The sequence below is a fragment of the Mandrillus leucophaeus genome, unplaced genomic scaffold (assembly GCF_000951045.1).
Source record: "Mandrillus leucophaeus isolate KB7577 unplaced genomic scaffold, Mleu.le_1.0 Scaffold255, whole genome shotgun sequence".
NCBI lineage: Eukaryota > Metazoa > Chordata > Mammalia > Primates > Cercopithecidae > Mandrillus > Mandrillus leucophaeus.
In genome coordinates, this window is record NW_012102643.1 from 2,046,481 (window position 1) to 2,073,856 (window position 27,376).

At 45.6% G+C, this 27,376-nt stretch overlaps 2 protein-coding genes across 3 annotated transcripts in view; one reads left to right on the plus strand and one right to left on the minus strand.

Annotated features, from left to right (window-relative positions):
- The first annotated feature begins 609 nt into the window (after nt 1-609).
- NCOA5 (nuclear receptor coactivator 5) lies at nt 610-20,603 on the plus strand. The gene is made up of 7 exons (XM_011983770.1): nt 610-1,183; nt 10,356-10,682; nt 12,587-12,723; nt 14,365-14,491; nt 16,326-16,525; nt 17,923-18,243; nt 18,692-20,603. Exons 1-7 carry the CDS (start codon nt 1,146-1,148, stop codon nt 19,279-19,281), a joined length of 1,740 nt encoding a protein of 579 aa, XP_011839160.1. The 5' UTR covers nt 610-1,145; the 3' UTR covers nt 19,282-20,603.
- An 842-nt stretch (nt 20,604-21,445) lies between these two features.
- Nucleotides 21,446-27,376, minus strand: part of SLC12A5 (solute carrier family 12 (potassium/chloride transporter), member 5) — a 49,878-nt gene continuing 43,947 nt past the window's right edge. For both annotated transcript variants that reach the window (XM_011983771.1, XM_011983772.1), the window contains exons 21-26: nt 26,559-26,666; nt 25,309-25,431; nt 25,017-25,216; nt 24,671-24,685; nt 24,281-24,414; nt 21,446-24,070 (exon numbers count right to left, since the gene is read on the minus strand). In XM_011983771.1, coding sequence (XP_011839161.1) covers nt 23,979-24,070; nt 24,281-24,414; nt 24,671-24,685; nt 25,017-25,216; nt 25,309-25,431; nt 26,559-26,666 — 672 coding nt within the window. In that variant the 3' untranslated portion in view covers nt 21,446-23,978. The remainder of the gene's footprint in view (nt 24,071-24,280; nt 24,415-24,670; nt 24,686-25,016; nt 25,217-25,308; nt 25,432-26,558; nt 26,667-27,376) is intronic.

Sequence of the window (27,376 nt, forward strand, 5' to 3'; positions counted from 1 at the left end):
CTTTCATGTGATAGGAATCTGGTTGGGGTTTTTAAAATACAAAGTTATTATTTTAAAGCACTCGAATTATGTGAGTACTTAATACCATTTGATGTCATTAGATACGCCATTGTTTAATACGGAAAAAGGGGAACAAACTATACAGCAGAAAGCAGTTTTATTTCTTCATTCTTCTGAAGTATGAAATTTGTAATGTATTTATTTAGCTTTAAGTCATATGAAAATTGTCAGGTATTATTTTGGGGCATAGATTTCTTAATACATGGTGTTTATTATTCACTTCAATTTTTGTAAAGCAGGTATTTTTTGTTTTTAGTAAAGCAGGCTTTAACTCTACAAATTTGCTTTTCTTTAAGTTTGTGTGATTCAGCTTTTCTCCCATATCTAGTTCTATATGCCAGCCTTCTCTAATGAAAACAACTTATGAGTAGTGTTTTATTACCTAACTCTACTATACCATATGCCAGTCTGTATTCTTGGTTATCTGTCTGTGAAGGTTGTAGATATTAACAGGTCATATTCTTTGTTTATTAAAAATAGTAATAACAGTTTTCTTTCCTGCATGTTATTCCGGAAGATTCTATCCAATGGAATTCAACACAAGACACACTAACAGGAGGCCCTGCTTCATGGGATATTGGAAGTTTTAAGACACTGAAATCCAGCTATTACTTCTTAGTAACATAAAATAGAATTATTTACCTTTGCCCTTTTGTTTTTTAAGCTCTCCTTATCTTCCCCCCCACTTTTCTTCCTCACAAAAAGAATCTTACAACTGCTTTCTAAGAGTTTAGAAAACAACCTTTTCCTCCCCTTGGAGGGAACGTGTCAGGTCTAGGGCTTGGCAGGGTATTAAAGCATTGACGTAATTAGTTTAAGACAAATTATGTGTTAACTAGAAAACGAAGGGACATTTCTTACCAAGCTGTGACAATGTACTACCTTAACTCAATAATAAAAATTGCCCAAGTGACAGTGTGTCTCTGCTGAATGGCTTTTCTTACACCATCTGGTTGTCATTGTAGTTTTTTGTTGTTGTTGCTTTCATTTGAAATGTGCTGATGATCTTGTTTTTATTCCGTAGCATTGAACAGATGGGTTGATTATTCTTTTCAGATATTAATAAGGCAGCGGAAGGAAGAAATATGAATACGGCTCCATCAAGACCCAGCCCCACACGAAGGTAAAGTACCCTGAAGCCGTGAGTTACCTTGGGAGAGTTGGGCTCTGGGGAGTTAAGCCCAGCTTCGTACACCAAAGGTCTTTTCTTCCCCCCAACAAGTGAAACGCTCAAGCAAACAATAAGAACATGAACCCTGTGTGAAGGGCCTTGCTGCTTTTTTTAAACATACATCAGGAGATACAGAGGAAGCTTTGTGTTTTCGGTGGCAAATCCAGCAAGTTCAGCTTGCAACATGAGTTGCAGGCAATTGGAAGAGGATAAACCTCTGTCTGTCCCCAGCTCACGTGTCAGTGGGAGCCTCCAGAGCAGAAGGAGTGCCCCAGAGTCATTGGTGTATGCCATGCTGCACTGCAGTGGGCAGCAGAGATTCGACTCTTCATTCCAAATGGCTGCCGGTCCAGATGTTAACCCAGGTTTACGGAAAGTGCTGCTTGAGAGATTACCGCTGTGCCTGTGCTGCAGATCCCCTGTTTGCTCACATACTTGGGTTACCTGTTTGAGGGGAAATAAAAAGGGCAAAACACTCCAGCTCTCGAAAGTCTCCCTTTTTCTTAGCTTTCACGGAAATCGAGGGTGTTTTCCCAATGTATTCTTCCTTCCAGTGTATACAAGAGAGATAATCCTGGTGCGTACCCTCAAGATACATATTAAATTGGTCCCTTCTCTCAAAGAAGAGCTTTATTAATGGTACCATTTACACCATAAATAAAGATATCCTATTCAGTTGTTCTGGCCCCATAACAGCACACAAGTGGATGCAGTTTTGTGTAGAGGGCAGACAGATATGATATATTTCATACAAATGATATATTTCATATCTGATGTCTCTTCAGGGCCCAAATGGATTAATGGATTTTGCCTTGCCTCTAAGTAAAAAAGCCAATTTTCCCCAGAAACATCCCTAAACTACGTACCACAGTAAACTGCATTTCCTACAGTGAACTGGACAGTGCTGCATACAGTGAATCCTCATCTGTACTAGTAGCTCCACTGGTCACCTTGTGAACTCAGCTAACTGAGCATTACGCATAACATAGAGCTGTCCTGCTTTTGGACAAAAACACCTGTATTTTGTTACCTACTTATAGGAAAGAATGTCCACTGTGTGTTTCATGTATATACTCCTACTTGGATGTGAAGTTCTAGCTACTGGGAATAGATTACGCATGCCCACTCTGCAGAGTTTAAGCAGACCCTAAGGGCAAAGTAATGCTGCTGGTTTCATTCAGCTGGAGTCTTTGTCCACTCTGCCTGTGCAGCAGAGTTGAGTCCAATACCATAGCTTCAGCTATACCACAGCTGTCGTGTGGCTTCTCTGGCCATTCGTTGGTTTCTCTGCGGAAGTGGGCATGTAAATTGGTATTCTGTCTGTTCTCTCTAAGGAATGCCTGCAGCTTGCAGGTAAATACTCTGTTGGTTGATTTGTGTGTGTGTGTGAGTATCCTGAAGAACATAAACAAATCCTGCAGAACTTCAGCAGTTCCGTATAATGTCTACTTTCATTAGCCTTCATCTAACGTGCCACAGATCTTGAGCAGTCCTATCTTATTGTCCCAGTACAGAATGGAATACAGGTGGATAAGAGTTGCATCTAATGGTCAGAAGTACAGGGTTCCCATTGGAAGCTTTAGTTGTCAGGTGGCTTGAAAGGAGATATGGTGTGTATCCAATTTCCAAAGAGCGCTACCGTGTGTGTTTCCTGGTGACTTACCAGGAGTGTGGAATTTGTAACTTTAAAAGACACTGACTCCACTAGTAAAATCCTCCCCCTCTGTGTTGTCTCCATGATGCTTGGTGATCTTTGGTGATCTCTGGATAATGTCTGTGTGTTTCCACAGGCGTAAAAAACAGTAACAACAAACAAGCCACATTGCAGAACAGAGAGTAGATCCTGTTTCTGTTATGGATTGAGAAGGGTATTTTATATCATCCTGTTGATGATACTTAACCAAATGCTTTTAACATTTCTAGTTGGTTGTAGATGTTCAACAAACATTGCAGTGTTGGGGAATGACCAACTTCCCTGGTTGGAACCCAGTAATAGCCATTGCCAGAGCATTAAATTAAAAATATTAATTTCACCCCAATCTAGAAATAGTTTTATGCTTTTTTTTTCTTTTTTTAATAATAGTCCCTGCACAAATAAACATACAGACAACATTGGAGAGGGCCTTATAAAATGAGCTTCTAGCCAGGCACAGTGGCTCACACCTGTGATCCCAACACTTTGGGAGGACAAGGTGGGCGGATCACTTGAGCTCAGGAGTTCGAGACCAGCCTGGGCAACATGGTGAAACTCCATCTCTACAAAAAAATAGCCACGCGTGGTGGCTCTTGCATGTACTCCCAGCTACTGGGGAGGCTTTGAAGCAGGAGAATCACTTGAGTGCAGGAGGGTGAGGTTGCAGTGAGCCGTGATCACGGCATTACACTTCAGCCTGGGCAACAGTGAGACCCTGTCTCAAAAAATAAAATGAGCTCCTTACCAACTATATAAATATACAGGTCACCTTTTGTATGCCTTTTAAAATATCACCTTCCTCAGAAATCAATTGTAAAATGAGGTCATTTGGTGGTGTGGATAGGGCAGTGACTTCCTGCTCTATTTACAATCAACAGGAGGGACAGCTAGACTAATTCAAATTCCATTAACAATCCGTCTTCCCCTTGGTGATATTTCCCTAGCTGCGTTCCTCAGCATGTTGTTTAACATGATGAAGTTCCATACAGTCATGTTTATTTGCTTTAGGAAATGATGGTCGCAGTTAGTAATCCCAGTAATCCCATCTAAAAACCGAGCTAAGAGTCCCAGTTTTTTACCTTAAAAAAAAAAAAAAGACAATTTAACATTGTATTCAGAATCCTAGTTTTTTACCTTAAAAAAAAGACAAGTTTAACATTGTATTCAAAATAGCACTAACATTTTCATCATTGTCCTGATCATACTTTATCTCTTTTTATCTCTTAAGATATACCAATAGGGCAGACATAAATTGCAAAGAGTAGGCAAGATGAGCAGCAAGTAATTAACCTGGAAGGGGTAATCATTTAACTGAGGGTGAACACTGGGTACGTCCTTCTTCGGGTGCATGCTTCCAATCAAAGCCTTGAGATAACTCTAAATGTATCAATAGTTGACAACAACAAACTGCCTTTATTCGGCAGTCCTAATCATTTTGTGTGCCCCCAGCCATAGGGGATGCATCGTTCACAGGGGAAAAAAAACACTACCTATGGCAAATATTTCCTTAAGTTATACCTCTACATTTTTAGCGCTTTCTATGTTTAATAAGAATGTTGGTATAAGCATACTGGCAAGACCTTTATGACACCTTGCTTTGCTGGACTTAACATAGGTATCTTTGGGAGTTTTCACAGGATTATCACCTCTTCAAATGTTTCAGTAAACCACAGTTCTGCTGGCTTTGCTCTCTATTCAGTAATATGCCTCCCTAATGACTCCAGCTGTCAGTGTATAATTCTGATAATATTGGCCCAGCCAAGCACAGAATTCTGCATGAGGAATCTGTACTCTGGATCACATTTCAGCCTGAATTCTTACCATCTAACTCTTGAGGGCCACTTCATTGAACTCCTGTGAGTACCTTACATACTTACTATGCAAGTTGTCAAGCATCGATACTAAGCATTAGTCCTTCTTCAAAGACAGGATCATGATTCCAGTTGTGCCTTAGATGTCTCAGTTACGATCTTCAGCTCAACACCTTGACAGTCCAGATCTTGTAGCATATCTTTATGCAGACGTGGCCTCTAGGTACTAGAAGTAAGACTGTACTTCTGAATGACTTAAAGAAGAACAAATAGAATTAACTCATCTACATCCAAAGCTCTGCAGAGGATTTTCCCCATATATTTGTGAAAGATGTTAAACCTTACATCTCTTTGGTGAAAGTCATTGGGTATCGGCTCATCAGAAATAACCTGGCTGTAGTCAAGTTTCTTACATGACCTGAAATGCTTTCTGCTTATCCACAGGGCCTTAATGTCTTTGATTACTGCTTGCTCCTTGGATGTGAGACAGCACTAGCTCTAGGTGGGCCACAAAAAAATTCCAGGTTGTGATTACCTCTGCAATAACACTTGAAGAAGTCATCAGTTCTCAGCAACTGCCACCTCTGCCAATAAGAAAGTTCTGTTTGTGCTGGAGAAGGTCATCAGTGTTTCCTAAGGAAAAACATGGATTTGTATAAAATTTGGGTCTGTGAGGTGTGGTACCTCATTGCACCCCGTATCCTTCCTCCACCTAATGGCAATATTCTGGACAAGTCTGTTGTCTCCATTTCTAACAGTAGTGTGAAGCCCTCCTGGGTGAAAGATCAACATCACACAGCAGCCAGCCATTTTGATGACGATATTTGTGGACAGTGTATCTGTGACAGAAGTTTGAAGAGCTAATGAAGGATTTTTTCAGGGTCGGAAAGAGGCTGGCCCTCCCAAGGAAGACATTCCAGTGAACAGAAAGGAAGAAAGGGGATGCTGACCTTTGCAGAAAAGAAAGGAAAAGACAGAGGTCTTCCTCCCTGACCATCTGTAGAACCAAAGCCAAAGAAAACCGTCCTGGACATGAAGTTTCAGTCTGTTGCCAAAGAGAAATTCAAAGCCCATCACAGTTTTCTAAGATGATCATCTGTCAGTTCTTAGTCTGTAGGCTGTCAAATGCCTAGTGCTCTGCACACCCCTTTAGTCCTCAGGAAGAGACACATTCTACCAGAAGCACATCACTTGTCACCAGAACCATTGTTTTCCCCTTCATTTCGCCCTTACCTCTCAAATGTTTTCCAGTGATGTGACTATATTCCTCTCAAGGCAAAGAGTATTTGCCTTTTTCCCCCTGCTGAATAGATGAGGAATTTGCAGCAGAATTTTAGTTGTGTTTGCCACCTGCCTTCAGTTTGTGGACTCCAGTGCTGAAATTTAACCACTGTTCAGTTTCTTTTTATCCTCTAGTGATGCAGTACCTTAGGGTATGCTGCATTTGGTTCCTTTAGTAAAACACCTCTGGTGCTGTGGGATGATATTGTTAACCTTATTGTGCTCCAGAAACCTGATTCTAACCCACTTATCATCTGAGGTCCAGCATCTCCCACAGGAAGCTTTGTCTTTTTGCACTTTGATTTCAGCATACTACTGCCTTTTTGTTAGCTGTGGTCTTGTTTTGAAAAATATGTTGGGGCCAGCAGCAGGAGCCCTTTTGTTCTGAGGAGTTCTTTGTTTGGGTCCTAAAGCAGCCCTAAAGGGTTTTTTGTTTTGTTTTCGTCTCCAGAAGAACAGCAGTCTACCATAGTGTTTATCTTTTGGAGAAAGGAAAAAAGGCTTTGCCTTTTCTTTTGAGAAAATTATTATCTTCTTTTCCCTACTTCCACCATGCCTTTGGTTCTTTTTCCTTTTGTGAGTATCACCTCTTCTACATTTTTACCCTGAAGGCACTTGAGAGGGAATTAGTAGTTTTGTTGCACATGGACTTCAGATTATTTAAGGGAAAGGGAAATATCTTCCTCTCAAACTGGAAGATTGAACCCAGACTTTGCAAATCTAGAGTTTTAGTCAACTTGCAGGGATGGACTCTGACAGGTAAGTAAGGTTTTTCGATGGATTCAAAAGAATAAGAACCAAACATAGCACTTATAATACTCCTGAAGTGGTAAATAACATGCTATGACATGCCCCACCTCCATTTCCACCAGCCCAGGGCTTTGTGTGTGGTCTGTGGTCTGTCAGGATGATGATCTTTCAGCCCTGATTGCCAAGAACACTTGAAATTGGATTCCACCTCTAATGACTACTTCTAACTGCTCCCCAAGGCAGGTTTATCTGCCGATCATTAATCCAAAAATACTTTGCAGTTGTCCTTTCTCTTTGGATCTTGAGTGTTTACCCACATTACACACTATATCAGATGTTGCATGTTAGGAGGATTATGTGATATAATAAGGAAAGTTGAAGTAAGACTCTTGGTTAGTCTTCACTTTAATAAGAAAAATAATGCTGGCCGGGCGCGGTGGCTCAAGCCTGTAATCCCAGCACTTTGGGAGGCCGAGACGGGCGGATCATGAGGTCAGGAGATCGAGACCATCCTGGCTAACATACTGAAACCCCATCTCTGCTAAAAAAAAAAATACAAAAAAACTAGCTGGGCTAGGTGGCGAGCGCCTGTAGTCCCAGCTACTCGGGAGGCTGAGGCAGGAGAATGGCGTAAACCCGGGAGGCAGAACTTGCAGTGAGCTGAGATCTGGCCACTGCACTCCAGCCTGGACAAGAGAGCGAGACTCCATCTCAAAAAAAAAAAAAGGAAAAAAAAATAATGCTTAGCTATCCTCATTTAAAGTCCCTGGTCTATAATATGTTTGCTCCCACAAGTCAGGAATGCTGGTGAACCTTAAAATATATAACAAATATTTTTCATGGAAGCAAAATTGGCATTTAAATTGGTTTTGCTGTGCCCGTGTGGCTGAGGTGAGGTTTTCCACAAGCTGATGACATCATGATGAATACCTAATGTGTGTCACCATGGTAGATGACAAAAATATGAGCAAAACATGTTGCCTGCTCTTGAGAGGCTTACAGTTTAGTAGAATAATTCAATTCATTAAACACGTACTGAACTCCTGTGCCGTATCCTGGAGCTACAAAGCCTTCAAGAGAACTTCTTATCTGGTAGGGAAGCCACGTAAACAAACAATTACAAAACTGTGTGGTAAGTGCAGCTATAGAAGTTTGTACTGGAGCAAGATTCATTCAACATATGTATAGAGCATCTGTCATACAACAGACATTGTTCTACATAGTGGGTTTGTAGTGCAGAATCAAAGTGACATAGTTCTTGTCCTTATGGCGCTTGTAGTCTAGTAGGGCAGACAGACATTAAATAAATATGTAATGTCAATGACAAAAGTAAAAACAAAGTGTTATGAGAGAATTTTAGGGGCAGAAGGTAAACTTTGATTGAATCTAACAGAATCAGGGAGTAGGGGATATTTGTACGCTGAGACCTGGAAAATGAGTGTAGATCTCTTCCTGCTACTCATGTAAAGGGATTGGGAAAGACGTTGGCTAGTTATAGCTGAAAGGCCGGTGTGGCAGAGTGGTAAACTAGGGAGAGGGTGTGACAGGGTTGAAGAAGACAGGAGCCAAGATTATACAGGACCTTCATGCCATTGGTAGAGGTTTTAGATTGAATTCTAAATACTGTGGGAGCCTGGCATAGTGGTACACAACTGTAGTTCCAGCTACTTGGTAGGCTGAGGCAGGAGGATCACTTGAGCTCCCAGGAGTTCAAGGCTGTAGTGTTCCTTGATCCCACCTGTGAATAGCCACTGCACTCCAGCCTGGGCAACATAGGTGAGACCTCATCCCTATAAAAATAAACAAATACATACTATGGGAAACCAGTGACGGGCTTTACATACGTAAAAGATCACTGGAGAGTGATCTTTCTGGAGAAAAATTATAGGCAAAAACAGAAGTGAGACTGCTTTAGAAGGCTCTTGCTGTGGTTTGAGGGTGAGATGATTATGAGCTGGCCTTCAGTAGTGCCAAAGAAGGTAAAGGAAAGTGGGCAGAACTGAGAAAGAATGAAGAAAATTTGGAAATGTGGTTGGAAGGGAGGATGAGGCTTTAAGGGAAAGATGACATCCAGTTTCGTGGCTTGAGTAACTGAGTAGTTGGATGTGCCATTTACTGAGATGGGAAGGACTGGAGGAGGAGCATGTTTGTTGGGGAAGATCAAGAGTTCAGGGCAGGTTTTACAGAGAAGGTAATCCTTAAAGCAGGTCAGACATAAGATGATGTTGTAAAAAGGTAAATGCCAGATCAAGATGAGTAATACAGATAGAAAGTGCCCTGAGCTGTGCAGAAGAGATCAGCAGTTAGGAAGGGTAGGGAAGGTTTCTTGGAAGACATGGGACATGAAGTTGCCTGTGTGGATTGGATGGTACTTGGATTAGTACAGGAAAAATATTCCAAGTATAGAAATCATGTAAATAAAAATATTGAGATAGATTATGTCTTGTGAGTTATCGCATAAGAATTAAGTAGAACTGAGGATTTTGAATTAGAAATGAGAGGAAGGTAATAGGTGTCAGATTTATTAAGCTTTCTAACATAGAAGTTGGCATTTTAGGATAGTTAATGTATTTATGTGTCGAATGAATTGAAAGCGAGTAGACTGATTTTTAATTCTGTATTTTGGAAACTTGTTGGTGTCAGAATAGAAATAAGGGCTTGGATTGGACTTACAAATCCAATGGGAATAGAAAGAAAAAGTAAACGGGACACAAGTGACTTTATTGGGATGGGGGAGGAAAAAGCATGGTTAATTTCAAGAACTAATTAAAACTTGGTAACTTGAAAGATGATTTTTGTCAGAAGTGGAAAAGTGGGGAATGGGGCTCATGGGGTTGGAGTAAGAAGGTTTTAATTTTAAATATGTTGAAGAGGAGTTTCCAGTGGGTTGAAACGTCTCATGAAGAACATTGAGTCAGAGTAGACCAAGCATAGCTGTGACTTCACTGTTTAGGTTTTTGTTTTTTGTTTTTTGTTTTTTTAAGCCATCTTGAGCAAAAAGGAATCAGGTTCTGCGTAAACGCTCAGACTGAGAGATACCACTACTCAATAGCTCTGACAAAACAGAGAAACAGATTGTTCTTGATCCTTTACTGTATGTATCTTATAGTACTTTTTTCCCCTTAATTTTATTATCCTGCCAAGATGCTTCAACTGAACTTTCCATACTTTAAGGACAGTTCCTTTGATCACTTTTATTATAAGATTGTGCCCTTCACTCTTTTTGTCTTCATAAGTCTTGCCTCCTTACTCTGTCCCTCCAACTTTTTACCACTTGTAAAGTCTCTTTCAAGCAAGTCTGGTGGAAAGACACTTTCACTTTGAAAGCTTGATGAATACTGTTATCCAGTCAAGACCTTCGGTTTTTGGTCATACATTCTTTTGATGTCCTAATCTTTTGAGATTGTGGAACCTCTAGACTATTTGCTGACCAAATGGATGACTGGCCTTAAATGTTTAGTCATGTTCTGTTTGGCTGCCCTGTTTTAGAGAAAAATGCTTGGAGGGTGGGGGCTTTCTCTTATGAAGAGCTGATGGGTTGACTACTTTCAATTTCTTTGTCTTAACATCTTCTTGCTACCTCCCACAGGGATCCATATGGCTTTGGAGACAGTCGAGATTCAAGGCGTGATCGATCCCCAATTCGAGGAAGTCCAAGGAGAGAGCCCAGGGACGGCAGAAATGGCCGGGATGCCCGGGACAGCAGAGACATTCGAGATCCCCGAGACTTGCGGGACCACAGACATAGTAGAGACTTGCGGGATCACAGAGACAGCAGGAGTATGCGCGACGTTCGGGACATGAGGGATCTTAGAGACTTTCGTGATCTAAGAGACTCTAGGGATTTTCGAGATCAGCGAGACCCCATGTACGACAGATACAGAGACATGAGAGACTCCCGAGATCCTATGTACAGGTACATACATAGTTACTATGCTTGTTTTTTCCGTAAGTTCTTTTTTTTTTTTTTTTTTTTTTTTTTCGGAGTCTTGGTCTGTCGCCCAGGCTGTAGTGCAGTGGCGCAATCTCGGCTCACTGCAAGCTCCGCCTCCCGGGTTCACGCCATTCTCCTGCCTCAGCCTCCCGAGTAGCTGGGACTACAGGCGCCCGCCACCGCGCCCGGCTAATTTTTTCTATTTTTAGTAGAGACGGGGTTTCACCATGGTCTCGATCTCCTGACCTTGTGATCCACCCGCCTCGGCCTCCCAGAGTGCTGGGATTACAGGCGTGAGCCACCGCGCCCGGCCACCGTAAGTTCTTTTTTATGTATGTTCTGCTAAACTAATTGAAAGCTCCGTAAGAGCAGTAATTTTATCAGCCTTATATTTCTAGTGACTGTCAAGTGGTAGATGTGCTGCTGCTCAATAAATTTTGCTGAATGTATGAATGATTTTAAACATTTTTAACAGAAAATAACAGTGTTCGAAAGGTATGGAGAAATTGAAACCATCAGAAATTGCAAGTAGGTGTGCAAATTGGTATAGCCACTATGGAAAACAGTTTGGCAGTTCCTTAAAAAGTTAAACATAGAATTACCATATGATCTATCAGTTCCACTCATGAGTATACACTCAAAAGGATTGAAAAGAGGGACTCAGATAGTTGTACATGAATATGCATAACAGTACGATTCATAATAACCAAAAGGTAAAAACAATTCAGATGTCTGTCGGCAGATTAATAGATTTTTTTTTCTTTGAGACAAGATCTCATTCTGTTTCCCAGGCTGGAGTGCAGTAGCATGATCACAGCTCACTGCAGCCTTGACCTCCCAGGCTTAAGTAATCCTCCCACCTCAGCCTCGCAAGTAGCTGGAACTACAGGCATACGCCACCACACCTGGGTAGCTTTTTGTGTAGATGTAGAGTCTCACTATGTTGCCCAGGCTGGTCTTGAACTCCTGAGCTCAAGGTATCCTCCTGCCTTGGCCTCCCAAAGTGCTGAGATTACAGGTGTAAGCCACTGCATCTGATGTGGATTTTTTTTTAAGTGATGTATTCATATAATGTGGTATCACTCAACCATAAAATGGAATGAAGTTCTGATCTGTGTTACAGCATGAAGGATGTTGAAAACATTATGCTAAGTGAAATAAGCCAGACACAAGACAAATATTGTATGATTTCACTTATATGAAATATCAAGAATAGGCAAATTTATAGAGACAGAAAGTAGATTAAAGATTACCAGTGGCTGGAAAGAGGGGAGTTATTATTTCACAAATGCAGAATTTGTTTGAGGTGATGAAAAATTTTAGATAGATAATGGCAGTGATTACACAACATTGTGAATATAGTGCCACTGAATTGTACACTTAAAAATTGTTAGGCCAGGCACGGTGGCTCACGCCTGTAATCCCAGCACTTTGGGAGGCTGAGGTTGGCGGATTGCCCGAGCTCAGGAGTTCAAGACCAACCTAGGCAACGTGGCAAAACTCCCGTCTCTACTAAAAAAATAAAAATAAAAATAATAAATAAAAATTGTTAAAATGGGAAATTATTGTTACATACGTTTAAGTATAATTTTAAAAAGCACAAGGGAGGGACATGTAATGTTTCCTCAAAACTAATGTCAATAATTCCTGCCAGTTATTTTGCATTTAATATATGCCAAGACTATGCTAAGTGCTTTCTGTACATCATCTCTGTTCATCCCCTCCCATCATTTTGTGAGACAGGTTAACTCTATCACAGCCACAGAGCTGATATGCAGTGAGTCTCAGATATAAACCTCATTTGTCTAATCCCAAAGAATTCTCTAGATGATTTTTTCAGTATAGGACACAGGTTTGTCATTATGAAAATTTCCTTAACTTTTCAGGAGAGAAGGCTCTTATGACCGATACCTACGAATGGATGACTATTGCAGGAGAAAGGATGACTCTTATTTTGACCGTTACAGAGATAGCTTTGATGGACGAGGCCCTCCAGGCCCAGAAAGTCAGTCTCGTGCAAAAGGTAAAGTAGCTGCAACAGTCTATTCCTATTAGTGATAGAACACTTTACAAAAGAGAAAGGAAATTAATAACCAGTACCCCATCTGAAAAAGGGCTAGTGACTTGGCCAAACAGTGTATGAAAAGAAGAAATACAAGTAGCTTATTAGTGAGTAAAGAGCATTTGGCTTGAAAATGATTTTTAAGATGCAAATTAGTACCATCATTTGGTTTAGACATCCAACAAGAAGAAATAAATATTAAATTCCAGCAATAAGAAATGAACAAAATACTGGTCACTGTGGCCACCACCTGTAATCCTAGCACTTTGGAAGGCCAAGGCCATCAGCTCACTTGAGCCCAGGAGTTCAAGACCAGCTTGAGCAACATAGTAAAACCCCATCGCTACAGAAAAATACAAAAATTATCCGGGTGCAGTGCTGCACGCCTGTAGTCCCAGCTACTCGGGGGGCTGAGGTAGGAGGATCACTGGAGCCTAGGATGTTGAGGTCTCAGCAAGCCATGATTGTGCCGCTGCACTCCAACCCGGGTGACAGTGAGACCCTGTCTCAAAAAAAAAAGAAAAATGAACAAAAGATTGGAGCTTAAGACATTAAGTGCTTGTTTTTTGCTTGCTGACCAGATAACTATGACTGACTATCTGCATTATCTATGCAAAATAGGCTTTTGGTTTTGCGTAACTTTTACCTAATAGCATCTCTTTTTTAGATGAAGACAAACGTGTCTTTTTAAGGCCTGGTTTTTCTCAATACATCTTTAAAGTTTCTTAAATTACCTCATACCTGGCTAAGTTGAAATCTTTAAGAACCTCATTTTTAATTTTAATTTTTTAATTTTAAACTTTACTACTTGATTTTTTTCTTTTAAAACAAGAACTTTCAAAATTTTTAATTTTAAACTTTACTACTTTTTTTTTTTTTCAAAAAAAAGTCATCAAAAATGCAGATTAGAATAATAATGAATACTATTCTTATCTGTCAAGTTGGTAAGACTTAAAAAGAATGCCAGTACTCAGTGTTAACTAAGGTGTAGAGAAATAGGTACTAGATGATCTACGTCTGTGGAGGTATAAATTAGTACCAGCCTTCCCACGGAGCAGCTTGGCAGTAAGTATCAGATGCAGCATTAAAATGGCCATGCCCTGGGCCGGGTGCAGTGGTTCACGCCTGTAATCCCAGCACTTTGGGAGGCCGAGGTGGGTAGATCACGAGATCAGGGGTTCGAGACCAGCCTGACCAACATGGTGAAACCCCGTCTCTACTAAAAATACAAAAATTAGCTGGGCATGGTGGCGGGTGCCTGTAATCCCAGCTACTCAGGAGGCTGAGGCAGGAGAATTACTTGAACCCAGGAGGTGGAGGTTTCTGTGAGCTGAGATCGCACCACTGAGCTCCAGCTTGGGCAACAGAGCAAGACTCCATCTCAGAAAAAAATGGCCATGCCCTTTAATCCGGCCATTACATTTTGGTTAATTTTTAATAGTAAAAAATACTAATGCTGGCTATTTTTAGGAGATAGACCAAAGGATTGATTCAGAGATGACCTTTGCCTACAAGTAGCTCAGGATTTAAAATGAGGCCTGTGACTTGTTTTTATAGAAGGGTCCAGTCCTTATTTCAGTTTACCCTGGTGGTGTCTTGCAGAGCGTTTGAAACGTGAGGAACGGCGTAGAGAAGAGCTTTATCGTCAATATTTTGAGGAAATCCAGAGACGCTTTGATGCCGAAAGGCCCGTTGATTGTTCTGTGATTGTCGTCAACAAACAGACAAAGTAAGAACCCTTAAATATTTCTCCCCAGTAAGGAGAAGAGTCAGAGAAATTCAGGCCCCTGTTTAGCACCTCTGTTCATTGAATTTGAGCTGTGTATTCTTGCATTGCTGTGCTTTGTTAGTCAGGGTTCTTTCAGTTATAGGTGACAGAAAACTCAATTCAAATTGAGCCCAAAAGGGACATTTCTCATTTAAGCAGAAAGTAACTGGGAAGTTGAGGCATGGCCACATCAAGGGTCAGACCATGTCATCAAGACTTGGGCTCTGTGTTAGTCTCTAAGTACTGCTTTCCTCAGATTTGCCTTTGTTCTCAGGCAGATTTTGTGCTTGAAGAGGCGGAATGGCGCTGGCCCTAAACATGTGTCTTCTTAGCTTAGCAAGCCAAGTGGAAAGAGAGCTTTTCTTTCCCAGTGTTTCCACCTGAAGTTCTGCAATTCTTCTTAGATTGACCTGACTCACTTTCCCATCCCTGAGCCTGTCACTTTGGCAGGGGTGCTTTATGTTCTGATTAGCCAGGGCTAAGTCATGTTCCCATCCCAAGAGCTAGAGGTGGGATTAGCCCTGTGGAACCATGCAGACTGAGAATGGAAGGAAGAGGGTGTAGTCACTGGTCAAGCAGAGTAGTATATAACCCCTTCATGGGACAACCCAAATGCCCAATACTTTGGGAGACACGTCTCTGCATTTGTCAGCCAAGAACCAAGTCTTTGTGAAGTGCCATGGCCTTGCAGAACTGTTAGATGACCATGTTACCAAGCTAGGGCTCATAGCATTGTTTCACTGCATCCCTGTTTTACATTTTCTCCCTGAAGAGGCAGAGCAGAGAAGCAGAAGGAAGTATAGCAGCTTGCAGGCTTGCCTGTAGCTATGTTCCCTTTCCCCAGGTGGTACTAAGTAAATAACTTCATGTATTTTCTAGCAGTTTGGGGTTAAAGAGCTAATTTCAAGGCAGTGACTAGGGAAATAGGTGTTGAGACACCAAGCTGTCGGCAGAGTTCACAGGCTGTTGGCTGTCTTGTTCAGTGATAGATGCTGCTTTTAACTCTAGAGAGCTGTTTTTGGACACATGATAATAGCTGTTATTTTCTGAGCACCTACTTTATGTACTACCCCATACTAGGTGCCTTACATAAATTATTTTTAATCTTCACAGTAATCATATAAAATGAGCATTCAGCAAATCTTTTATATGTATAGTGGATGGCAGGTACTGGGGCTGTATAGCCTCATTCCACTGGTGGAACTTACACCCTAATGGGGCAGGTAACAAAAGCATACAGGTGATGAGTCCTATGAGAGGAGAATATCAGAGATGTAATTTAGATTGGAGGGAAGGTCAAAGAAATGACATATGACCTGAGCCATGTTACTCTTGTTTTATTAGTAAAGAAACTGATGTTTGTAAGAGATAAATGGACTTGCTTAAGCTTCACAGCTTTGCAAATAAATATTAAGGGCTGGGATCCATACCCATGTTTCTATCGTTAAAGCCCATGATTTTCCCACTGTATTATGCAGCCTACCCAAAAAGAGATAAGTGCCACAAGTGTTAGGGAGGAGGATGGTGTTAAGGAAGGACCACTGGACTACAGAATCAAGAGAGGGACCTGAGTATCATACTGTGCTAAAGGCAACTTCTCTTGTGACCTCAAGCAAGTCACAGCCATTCTGAGCCGGGGTGGAGAGTGAGTATTGGTCTAGATCCTTGGATCCTCAATATGGCAGTGGGGTAGACTAGGGTTTGAGTTCTCGATAGGAACACACACAACTGGCTTGAGACACAACAATGCAGATTTGGAGTTGGTCGCTCACCTGGACCTTACTTGTTTTTACAGAGACTATGCTGAGTCTGTGGGGCGGAAGGTGCGAGACCTGGGCATGGTAGTGGACTTGATCTTCCTTAACACAGAGGTGTCATTGTCGCAAGCCTTGGAGGATGTTAGCAGGGGAGGTTCTCCTTTTGCTATTGTCATCACCCAGCAACACCAGATTCACCGCTCCTGCACAGTCAACATCATGTTTGGAACCCCGCAAGGTACAGAGGCCCAAGTGGGTCAAAATACCGGAGGTAGTCACTAGTCCATTATTAGTCATTTATGCCCTACTCGGAAGAAGCAGGTTTTGGGCAAATGACTCTTATATCTCAGTTCATATATGATAGGGCCCCTCTCTTAAGTACCATGGAAGAGTCTTGCGTAGTCATTTATTTATCTGATAGTTTCTTAGTGGATACAGTTCTGGGCCTGGCTCTCTGTTACACTATACTTAACCACTAGGTATATACAGTGGTGTGCTGGCACACGTTTAACAACAAGTTCCAGTGTGGGGGGAGGGCGTTTATAACATTTGCTGATCTCCATGGTGTAAATACTCCACCATGTTTCAGTTCAAGCCACCAACATGAAGTCACTGAAGGGAGAGTTGGAAAGAAATGTACACAGTTGGCTCTTGCCACTGAGATCTGGCTCCAGCACACCTCTGTCATGTACTCCACTGAATGTGACAAAATCCTTGCTTCGCCCAGCTTTCTAATGGAGGACAGAGAATATAATAGGCATTTAGGGTCCTTTTTGTAAGTGTGCTGGAGAAGTAACCAAAGGGGCTATGAGAAGTAACGAGAGGGACTAGAGGCCCTGACCCTGTAGAGGCCCAGGCCCAGTTCTCGAAGTCCTTTTCAGAAGTAGCTTTTCATGCATTGAGCCCATAGGATTAAGACTCCACCAGCTGAAACCCTGCTCCTCACTCTTACAGCACAGACTTAACCCTTTCCCCAGTATACTCAGGATCTCTGTTTGCTTCACCCTTTACCCCCATAACTATATAATTACATAAGGATCTCCAGTGGGTCATTTGTCCGAGGAATAGTCCTCAAGATGTGTGAGGACAGAAGTTCTGAGGAGTCCTCTCACTACCCAGTAAACCATGTTGCCCATGGGTGAGGAGTGGAGGTTATTTAGGGTCACAGTTTGATCTTAATCCATGACTTTTGAACTGCTGAATTAAAAAATAGTAGGCCGGCTCTGTCCTTAGGAGCACAGTGGAGAGCCCGTCTTTCCAGAGGGGCCTGTTGGCCTCCTGCTGCTGGTCTAGAGTCTGTTGGGCCTGCCTCCCGTGGCTGTTCCCCGCATGGTCTGTTTGAATCTGCGGGAGGCTGTCATGTTTCTTTGGTTTTTACTACAAGTCTGTGATCTAGGAATTCCCCCAAAGAACCAGCTGTATACAAAGGTGCATGTCCCCACCAAAGGTATTCATTCACTTCCCTTTCTGCCCTTCATCTCTCCCTCCACACTACCCTACTCACAATCTCAAGGCTTTTTGTCACCAAAATGATTTTCTTGCTGGTATGAGGTTAGGAAAGACTTGACAGAGTGCAGCAGGTGGGCACTTAAATATGTCATGAAAGAAAATAATTCATGTCATTTCCTCCTACAGAGCATCGCAACATGCCCCAGGCAGATGCCATGGTGCTGGTGGCCAGAAATTATGAGCGCTACAAGAATGAGTGCCGGGAGAAGGAACGTGAGGAGATTGCCAGACAGGCAGCCAAGATGGCCGATGAAGCCATCCTGCAGGAAAGAGAGAGAGGAGGCCCTGAGGAGGGAGTGCGTGGGGGCCACCCTCCAGCCATCCAAAGCCTCATTAACCTGCTGGCAGACAACAGGTACCTCACTGCTGAAGAGACTGACAAGATCATCAACTACCTGCGAGAGCGGAAGGAGCGGCTAATGAGGAGCAGCACCGACTCTCTGCCTGGTGAGCTACGTGGCAGGGCCGAGGTGAAGTTCTGACTCTGCATTTCTCTAATCCCCAGGCTCTGTTGGGAGGGTGTCAGGCCCAGGGCTCTTTGGAGTGGGTAAGGGAAATAAGTCCATCCCTTGGGCCATCCATGCCGATATAATGTTAATAATAACTTTATATTTGGGTACTGAATGCTGATTCCTGTAGTTAATGTGGTGGATTGACTAGTATTGCTGGCTCCCAGGATGGATGCCCTTTTGTTTTTTTAGCAGTTCTCTAGGGGAACTAGCCTATTGTTTTCTGTAAACAGCACATATCATGAAGCGGCCTCTTTGGAAAATTGATGTTATAGTCTGTGTACTGTATGATTGATGTGACTCAGTGATTGTTCTTCCTTTGGCTGCTAGGCCTCCTGCCCTTGGGGGGTACTTTGAACCAGATACCTCCCTCTTCTGTCTTCCAGGCCCGATTTCCCGCCAACCACTCGGGGCGACCTCGGGTGCCTCGCTGAAGACACAGCCAAGCTCCCAACCGCTCCAGGGCGGCCAAGTGCTCCCCTCTGCTACACCCACTCCATCTGCACCCCCCACCTCCCAGCAAGAGCTTCAGGCCAAAATCCTCAGCCTCTTCAATAGTGGCACGGTGACGGCCAATAGCAGCTCTGCATCCCCCTCGGTTGCTGCCGGAAACACCCCAAACCAGAATTTTTCCACAGCACCAAACAGCCAGCCTCAACAAAGATCACAGGCCTCTGGCAATCAGCCTCCAAGCATTTTGGGACAGGGAGGATCTGCTCAGAACATGGGCCCCAGACCTGGGGCTCCTTCCCAGGGGCTTTTTGGCCAGCCTTCCAGTCGCCTGGCACCTGCTAGCAACATGGCTAGCCAGAGGCCCGTGTCTTCCACAGGTATCAACTTTGACAATCCAAGTGTACAGAAGGCTCTGGATACCCTGATCCAGAGTGGCCCTGCTCTCTCCCACCTGGTTAGCCAGACCACAGCACAGATGGGGCAGCCACAGGCCCCCATGGGATCTTACCAGAGGCATTACTGAGGCTAAATCTTTCAACTCTTCCCAGTCCCTTCATCCCCTGGCCTCCTCCTACTTACTGTGTTCTAAATAGAGGTGTTTGGAGGATGTTTTCTGCGCTCCCAGGCCGGCATCGAGTGTCATCAGTTTCTACCACCTGCTCTCTCTTCTGCCCAAGGCTGTGTTGCTTATTCCTTACAAAGTTTATACTGCATTTGGGGCTGTATCTTTTTTTTGTTTTGTTTTTTGTAGAAAATAAATATCTCCAGGGTCACTGGGGCAGTACAGGTGTCTGGGCTTATATTTGATGGGGTTTCTCCAGTCCCTGTGTCTACTGGATTTGGAGCCAGGCCCAGCTAGCCAAGTGTGGAATGGCATTTGTCATGTCAGTAGGCACCACCTTTGTTCATTGTGAACCTACCAAGACTTTCCAGCTTCATACACATTGACCAGAGCTCAAGCTCCTGCCTGCAACTCCTGCCTAGAGTTGAAGAAAAGCAAACTGGCCTTGGCAGGCACAGTGTCATCATACCCTTACCCCACAGGTTTGGGGTCTGCTTAAGGATTCATAAATCAGCCACTCTGGATTGTTGAGGAATGGCCATGGCAGCCACAGAAAAAAGAATTTTTTTCTCTGAGCCAAGGTTGTTTTTTGTTTTTTTCTCTTTTCTTTTTTGTTTTCATTTCATTGGAAGATCTCCAATGAACTGAACAGCTCCAGTCAGCAGCAGTTACCACAAACTGTGAATCTGGGCCCCACCACTCTTCCCCCTTACCAGTTCTGTCAGCATCCCCCTCTCCAGCGGCACTTCCATGGAGTCGATTCTGAGACTCTGGCCATGAACACCCATTTCTTCAGTGATTTGTTTTGGGCTTTTGGCTCAAAACCCCAGGCTCTTGTTTTTGTCTAGACTCTTACTCTTTCCTGAGCAGCAGGAGGTAGGGACCACTTTGATGTCAGACTTCTGGTAGCTGGACATGTTCTCGAGATAGGCGGCTGTTCATGACTTTTGCACCAGAATGAAATTGTTAGAGGGAGGGCTTCTGGCTGTGGTTCTAAATGGAGCCCCAGGAAACTGCCCTCCCCCCAGGGTTTATGCTCAGTAGAGCCCTGTGGATCAATCTCGAGGTCCTCTAGCAGGGGTGAGGGAGAGCAGCGACTTCAGCTGAGTCCCTGCCAGTGGTTAAGCAAGCAATGGTTTCAAAATTCAAGGTCCCCAAATGGCAGCATTTTTGTTCTGACCTGTTTGTGTTATATAGTGGTTTTTTGTTTTTTCCTCTTTGGAACTCTTGTGTTGTTAATAAAATGAAATGATTACTTTTTAATTAAAATGAAAAAAGTAAAAGCTATGTTCATCTTTCTTGGATGTGAATATGCTCTTTGCAGGATGCTTTCCCCAAGTCAGAGGTGAGGGCTCCTGTCTCGAGGACTCTTGTCTTTCCCCTCTTGTCCTCGGCATATGATCCAGCCTCGAACCTCTTTGAACCCTGCCTTCTCTTCATAGGTGGCTCACTTAGAGGCTTTAATTAAACAGTCCAGAGCAAAACCCTATTGGCTAATTACAAGGCTGTGTTCAACATCCTGCTTCTGGTAGACATTCATTGTGTCAGCAGCCTTGTCCTCTTATTTTAGGAAAGGAAAACAGGATGTGATGAGGCCATTTGTGGTTGGTGGCCTTCGGTCAGGGGGCACTTCCTGTTTGCACTTTGTCTTAGTTGCCACCCTCTGTTCTACCCATTGTGCAAGGAGTTGGCAGAATTCATAGAACCTGAAGGAGCCTTGAAGAGCATTTAATAGCTTGGGTTGGGTGTGGTGAAGTGGGTGGCATAGGCCTCCGGTGGGTTAGGGACCAATGTGCCGAGAGCACTGAGCCTCACCAGTAAGTGCTTACTGCCTCCTGGGGGATATCAGTGCAGCCTGACACCTATACTTAGAAAGTGCTCACTACCTCCTAGAAGATGCCAGTGTGGCCTGACACCTAGTAAGTGCCTGCCAGTCTCTTAGGAGACGATGTTAGTGCAGCCCTCCAGGCCAGGGCCCCAAAGCTATTGGTAGATAAATTAGATCACCAGACCTGGACCATTAGCCCATCTTTTCTGTCAGTGGGGGTCAGTGTTTCTGATTTAAGAGTGTGGGGTCCTCCTGGAGGGCCCCCTGGAGTGTCTAAACAGCACATCTCAGGCCATGAAGGGTATAATAAAATTATTTTTATTGCATTTTGTGCAGACGGGAGTCTAAAAAAGTAATACAGTAAAAGCCATAAAGCATTAAATGGGAGCATTCAACAAGGAAAGAACCAACCTCTCCCTTTCATATTGGCACAAAGAACACAAGATAATACTGAGGCAGGATGCGGAATACTGAACACTTACACTGAAAATTAAAGGCAGGCCTAATAATAATAGTAATAATAGTAGTAAATACTCTTGATTTGGTTTGCAACCTCTCCTATTTACAAGGGTTTTCAACTTCATTGCATTGCCCTGCACATAGATCGTCTAAAACAAAAGCAACACTAGTTATCACTACAAGGCTATTGAAATATTGCACTCAGAATAAAAGTCACTTGAATGGACATGAAACATCTAACTACAGTGATTATAAAGATAATTTGATGAATGACTTGTGATAACATTCATAACAAATATTGCACATGTAGCACAGAAAACTTGGGTTTTTGTTGTGGGATGTCTGTCTCATCAACGGAAACTTTGCTTTTGCCAACCAGACAATCTGGGCCCAGATAGTGCAACTTTGGTTCCCTAATTGATGTTGATACAGCCCCCTTCTGCACAGCCCACCATGTCAGCTCTGAAATATTCAGGCCCCCAGAAAGCAGGACCTGGCTGTGGTTCTCAGAGGGAGGTCTACTGAAGGATGCAGGGCACTGGTGTCTAACACCTCCAGCTTCCTGATTACCTGAAAGAATCTATCCAGTCCCCTGATCGAATCTCAGAGGGCACTTGGTGTAACCGGCAGACCTCCAAACCTAGCCCCAGCCACACCTGACCCTGTCTGGGTGGCGCCAGCTCCAACTCTGCCTTGGGCTCAAAGGAAAAGAGGTGGTGAGGTCAGGAGTACTCAGTGGCCCCAGCTCTGGGAGGTGGGGGAGATGTCTATCTAGGTGCGCAGGTCAGGGCCCTGGGGCTGGAGGTACTGTACCCAGTCCCAGATGGTGCTGGAACGAGCATGCAGTGCCTGATCCCCTTAGAAACGTGCCCTAGGGGAAGGGAACCCGGCCACCGCGCCTTCTCTAAGGACAGAGCACGCCTCAGACCAGGCTGGTGGAGCGGAAGCGCCAAGGACGAGTTGGGGAAGCCAAAGGCCCTGGGTCCTAGTTAGAGGAGAGCAGACAGGCGCTAAGGATAAAGCGCGTGCGACTCCAGCCCTCCCTCAGGCCCAGGTCCCCGGGAGACGGAGCTAGAGGCCGCTGCTAAGCAGCGAGGCCCGGCCCCAGGGCACGGAAAAGGCGGCTGGGTCCCCCAGGCGAGGCAGGAGCTGCCAGATGGGGACGGGGGAGGGAACATCACGGGTGGCTCTGGGGTCTCCCAGTGGGTCCGGCCCCTAAACCAGAATCGGTCCCCTCCTCCCTCACCTGTCCCAGGGAGGAAACTCCGGGGAGGGGGCGCCCTCCAGCTCCACAATTTCAGTCTTTGGCGAGGAGCCATGGGATACGGGGAGCAGGCGACAAGCCAACTGAGGAGAGACGCCTGCTCCCCAGCGAAGGCACGGGGCGGGGCTTCCTCGGTGGGGCGCGGGCCTCTTTGTTTCTTCCCCTTGAGGAGCGCCCCTCCCCTATCCTGGCCCCAACTTGCATAAGAGCCGATGAGAAGAGGTTGCGTCTCTGCAGCCGCAGTGGAAGCTCACATCCGCTGGGAGGCGAATCCAGGAAAAGTTGGACCCTTGTCTCACCTCATCTCCGAAAAGGACTGGAGGGGAGGGTGGGAAGCCAAGGGTGCGCGGAAAGGGCGAAGAGGCGAGAGCGGGACGGAGGTGTCGAGGGAACGAGACCACCACGACACCCGCCTGGGCCTAAAGCACTTTCGCTCTCTAACTTGAACGTCAAGGAAAATTCAGCTTCCCGAGGCCTCTGTCTCCCAGCAGTGCCCCCAGCGGGAGAGCTCGACTGCGGCGAGAAGTCTGTTGCGCTTCTAGTCACATAAATATGGGGACGTTAAAAATACACGCGATGTCTCCTGTACACTATGTATAGGCTCGGCCGCCCGCGCCCCACGGCTCGGCGAGAAGGGGCGGCGGAGACAGCGAGCGCGGCCTTCCCACCCCGCGTGCCTCCGGGCCGCCGGGAGTCAGGGAGCAGCGCCGGAGGAGCGCAGAGCGAGGACCGCGGCGGGCGTGAGAAGGGGAGGAATGGGCCGCATGGAATACCTGGGGGTCCCCAAGGCCCCAGCTCCTCTCTTTTCCGCGCCTTCTCCCAACCTTTATTGCAGCGTCTCCTCCGGCGAGACGAGGCCGGGCTCAGAAAAAGGGCAGCGCAGACCCACGGGCCAACCGGGCACTGAGGAGCTCTGGTCTCCGCGCGGCGGGGCGCCCTCTCCGAGTCACCCCGACAGGCGTGGCCTCCGGGCTTCAGGCAGCGGGGTAAGGGGCCAGGACACGGGCACAGGGTCTGTATGTAAACGGTGACAGCGGCGGGGGGCGCGGCGAGGGCTCCAGAGCCGCCGGCCGGGCGCGCTCGGGCCCGAGTGGCAGGTCCTGGCTCTCAGGAGTAGATGGTGATGACCTCGCGGCCGCCGCCGCGGACCAGCATCACCCGGTCCAGGTGCTCTGTGAGGACCTCGAGGAATTCCATGTCTGAAAGCCGGTCAAGGAGAAAGACAAGGTCTCCTTCCCTCCCGACGAAATTGGGGTCGCGCTCGGCTGCCACAGGACCTCTCGCGCCCGTGTCCCTGTCCGAGGTGCTGATCCGGAGGCAGGAACAGCTCAGCTCTTCCATCCCAGAGAGAGGACCTAGGTTCCCTGATGTCCACCTCCCTCTTTCCCCCAATTTTAATTCCAGGATACAGTTTTCGTCACCATTGCGGTTGCGGGGAGGCCCAGGCATGTTGAGCAAAACAAGCTTGGCGTCCCGGGATTTCTTCACGATGACCTCGTTCAGCCGCACCGCCGTGTGCATGCGCCGCACATTAGACTGGTTCCTGCGGCAGGAAGGAGGAGTGGAGACCGCGTGAGCCGAGGGTAGAGAAGATTGGAGCCAGTCGCCCTTCCAGCCCGAACTGGGCTGCTGGGGACTGGTTCTTGCAAGCCCAGGACCACCAATCCTAAACCTCTCCAGACTGGGCTATTCAGAGATCCCAGAGGTCGTGGCACCAATTAGGGGTTCACAACAGAGTGAGAAGGGTAGGGACCCTGGCCATCCTAGGAGAGAGAATGAAAAAATGCTGAAGCACTTACAAGTTCTCCCACTCCCTTCAGGAAACACAAGAGATGCAAAGAGAAAGAAAAAGAGCAGAGTCAGAAAAAGAGGAAGACACTTGGGGGCTGGGGCCATGGTCACCTGCCCTGAGTCCTGCTCTGCCAGCCCCCACACCATTCACCTTTCTGCTGCCTGCAACTGGGAATTTTGAGCCTTAGCAACGGGGCCCAACCCCCTAAGTCCTCAGATGGGGAAACCAAGACAATGTCTGAACTGGGTCTGCAGGCTGACAGAGCAGGATGCCTTCTGTTCTCTTGCTCTGCCATGGGGAGCAAGACCCTTTAGCTCTTCCCATCCCCCAGCCCTTAGCCCCCAGGCCCGTACGGCTTCATGCTGAAGAAGTCCTTGATGCCCTCAGAGGAGACAGGACTGGGGCCCTTATTCTTCTCTGCCACCGACTTGTCCTTGGTCCAGGTGAGATGCACCTTCTCAGGATCTGTCTCCCCTTCCCCCTCAGGCTCCTCGCCTGGGGATGGAGAGCTGCTGGGGCAGCTGGGAGCACTCTGATCGTGGATCAGCTGCACCTGAGGGATGAATGAAGAGATGGCAGGTGAGTCCTTTGGAGGCCAAGTGCTCTGCTCCCACTGGTTGGAGCCAAACCACCCCAGCTGCACACCTCCTCCTCTGGCTTCTCTTCGCTGTCACCAGCTGTCTCTTCTGGGACGTTCAGGCGGAGCCGCGTGTTGGCTGGATTCTTTCTCCGGATTGAGCCTCGTGACTCATCTGTGATACTCTGGATCTAGGGAGTGACACAGGTTGGTGCCAGCTCTGCTGGGAGTCACCACCCATGCCCTGCAAAGAGCTATCACTAGAGGTGATGTTCAGCCAGGATGCACTTTCTGGAACTGAACCAGTTGTTAAAATATTGCTATGATTTGAGACCAAATAGCTACTGCACCACTGATCTGCCTGCCCCACCTCCTCTCCAGAACCCCAGACCTCCCCAACATCTGGCAACAAAAGGGTTAACCTTGGCACAGCAATGCTCTATCCTAGCACTATGGCCCAATGTCAGTCCTGGCAGTCCACTGGTCAGTGGCCATGCCATGTTTTACCATTTTTACTATCTCCCTTGGATAACACTCAGCCTTGGAGGACCCATCCTTCCCAGCTCAAAGTAGTACCCATAACTCATTCCCCTGAGAATCCATCAACTACATTCTGATAAATACATTACCCACCCTGGGAGACTCATAACCCATGGTTCTATTACCGTCACATGTAGGATTGCCACCCATTCCCTGGGCAACTTATCACCCACCTCCAGGAGCCCTTCTGTCCCCAGCTAGGGTAGCACCACTCATTTTCCCAAGGACTCCACTCCCTTGGGTGGGTCTTTCACCCATACTCTGGTGGTTCTACATCTCCCACACCTAGAAGATCTTATACCCACACCCTGTGGGGGGCTCATCACCATTACCCCTGAGATCCCATCAGTCACACCCTAGGGGATTTGCCCCTAACTCCCACACATCAGTTATATCCCTAAACACCCATCTGTTACCCACTCTCTGAGGGTCTCTACATGAGCCCTGTCCCTCACACTGGCACCCCACACCCCTGAGGACTCATCATCCATATGTATTTAGCATCCACTCTTCTCTCTCAGGCCCCATAAGTCACATACAGAGCAGATCTGTCACCCATGCCAAAGTCCCTCTGCCGCCTGGCTGGGAGGTTGGCGGTGAAGCTGCAGTGTGTACTCCTGCTGTCTGGGAGATCAGCGTCAGGAGGTGTAGTTGGGGGAATCAGGGAGATGAGGGTGAAGTTGAAATGCCAGGAGTGTCAGCCCTGAGCCATCCTAAACCTGAGACCCAGAACTGGCAGCAATTTGAGGCTCCCAGGGGCCAGCCAGGGCAACCTCACCTCCCGCTCCCGCTCGTTCTTGGTTAAATGCATCTGTTTGAGGATCTGGGAGCGCTGCTCCATCACCAACGTCTTCTCATAGGTGTAAGCTGAGATGTCGCTTTCATGCTGTGGACAGACAGAGGTTGGGGTTGGGGGGTCGGAAGAGGGACACAGAGGAAAGCATGAGGTCTGAGCCCAGGTGAAAGGCCAAGGGCAGGAAGGAAGACCCCCTTCCTTCTGGCAGCCTAGGGCTTCCCTACCCAATCATTAATTTTATCAAGGGTTGTAGGAGGCAAGGATGGAGCAGAGAGGGCAATGCTCTTGCAAGGCAGGCAGCTCATTCCCTCCTCAGCCCAGCACAGGACCAGGCATGTGAATGGATGAACTAATGAATGAGTGGATTAATTAATCACCTGGGTGAATGGAGAAGGGAAAGAAGAAAAGGAACAAAGCAATGAATGAATACATGCAAGAATGAATGGGAGAATAAGTGAATGAATACTTCAATGAATACATAGGTAGATTAATGAATATACAGAGGGATGGGTGGATGGACACTTGAATTGAAAGGATGGTTGGACAAGAAGTTCTACAGTATAATCACCAGGAGCACAGGCTCTAGAGCCATCCTGTCTGGGTTTGAATCCTGCCTCTGCCATGTACTGTGTGTTATTGGGCAAATTACAGTTACATGCCAAATAACACCATTGTACGTGCGTCAATGGCAGACTGCACATAAAGCATATAAAATAGTTTTCCCGTAAGATTACTGTATTTTTGCTGTAATTTTTCTATGTTTAGATTTTTTTTTTTTTTTTTTTTTTTTTTTTTTTTTT

Bases quoted from the DNA above. Each gene is read 5' to 3' on its own strand.
- NCOA5 (XM_011983770.1), top strand. From the start codon at position 1,146: ATGAATACGGCTCCATCAAGACCCAGCCCCACACGAAG. The intron at 1,184-10,355 runs GTAAAGTACCCT...TACCTCCCACAG, and splicing joins AGACCCAGCCCCACACGAAG to GGATCCATATGGCTTTGGAG. The intron at 14,492-16,325 runs GTAAGAACCCTT...TTGTTTTTACAG, and splicing joins GTCGTCAACAAACAGACAAA to AGACTATGCTGAGTCTGTGG.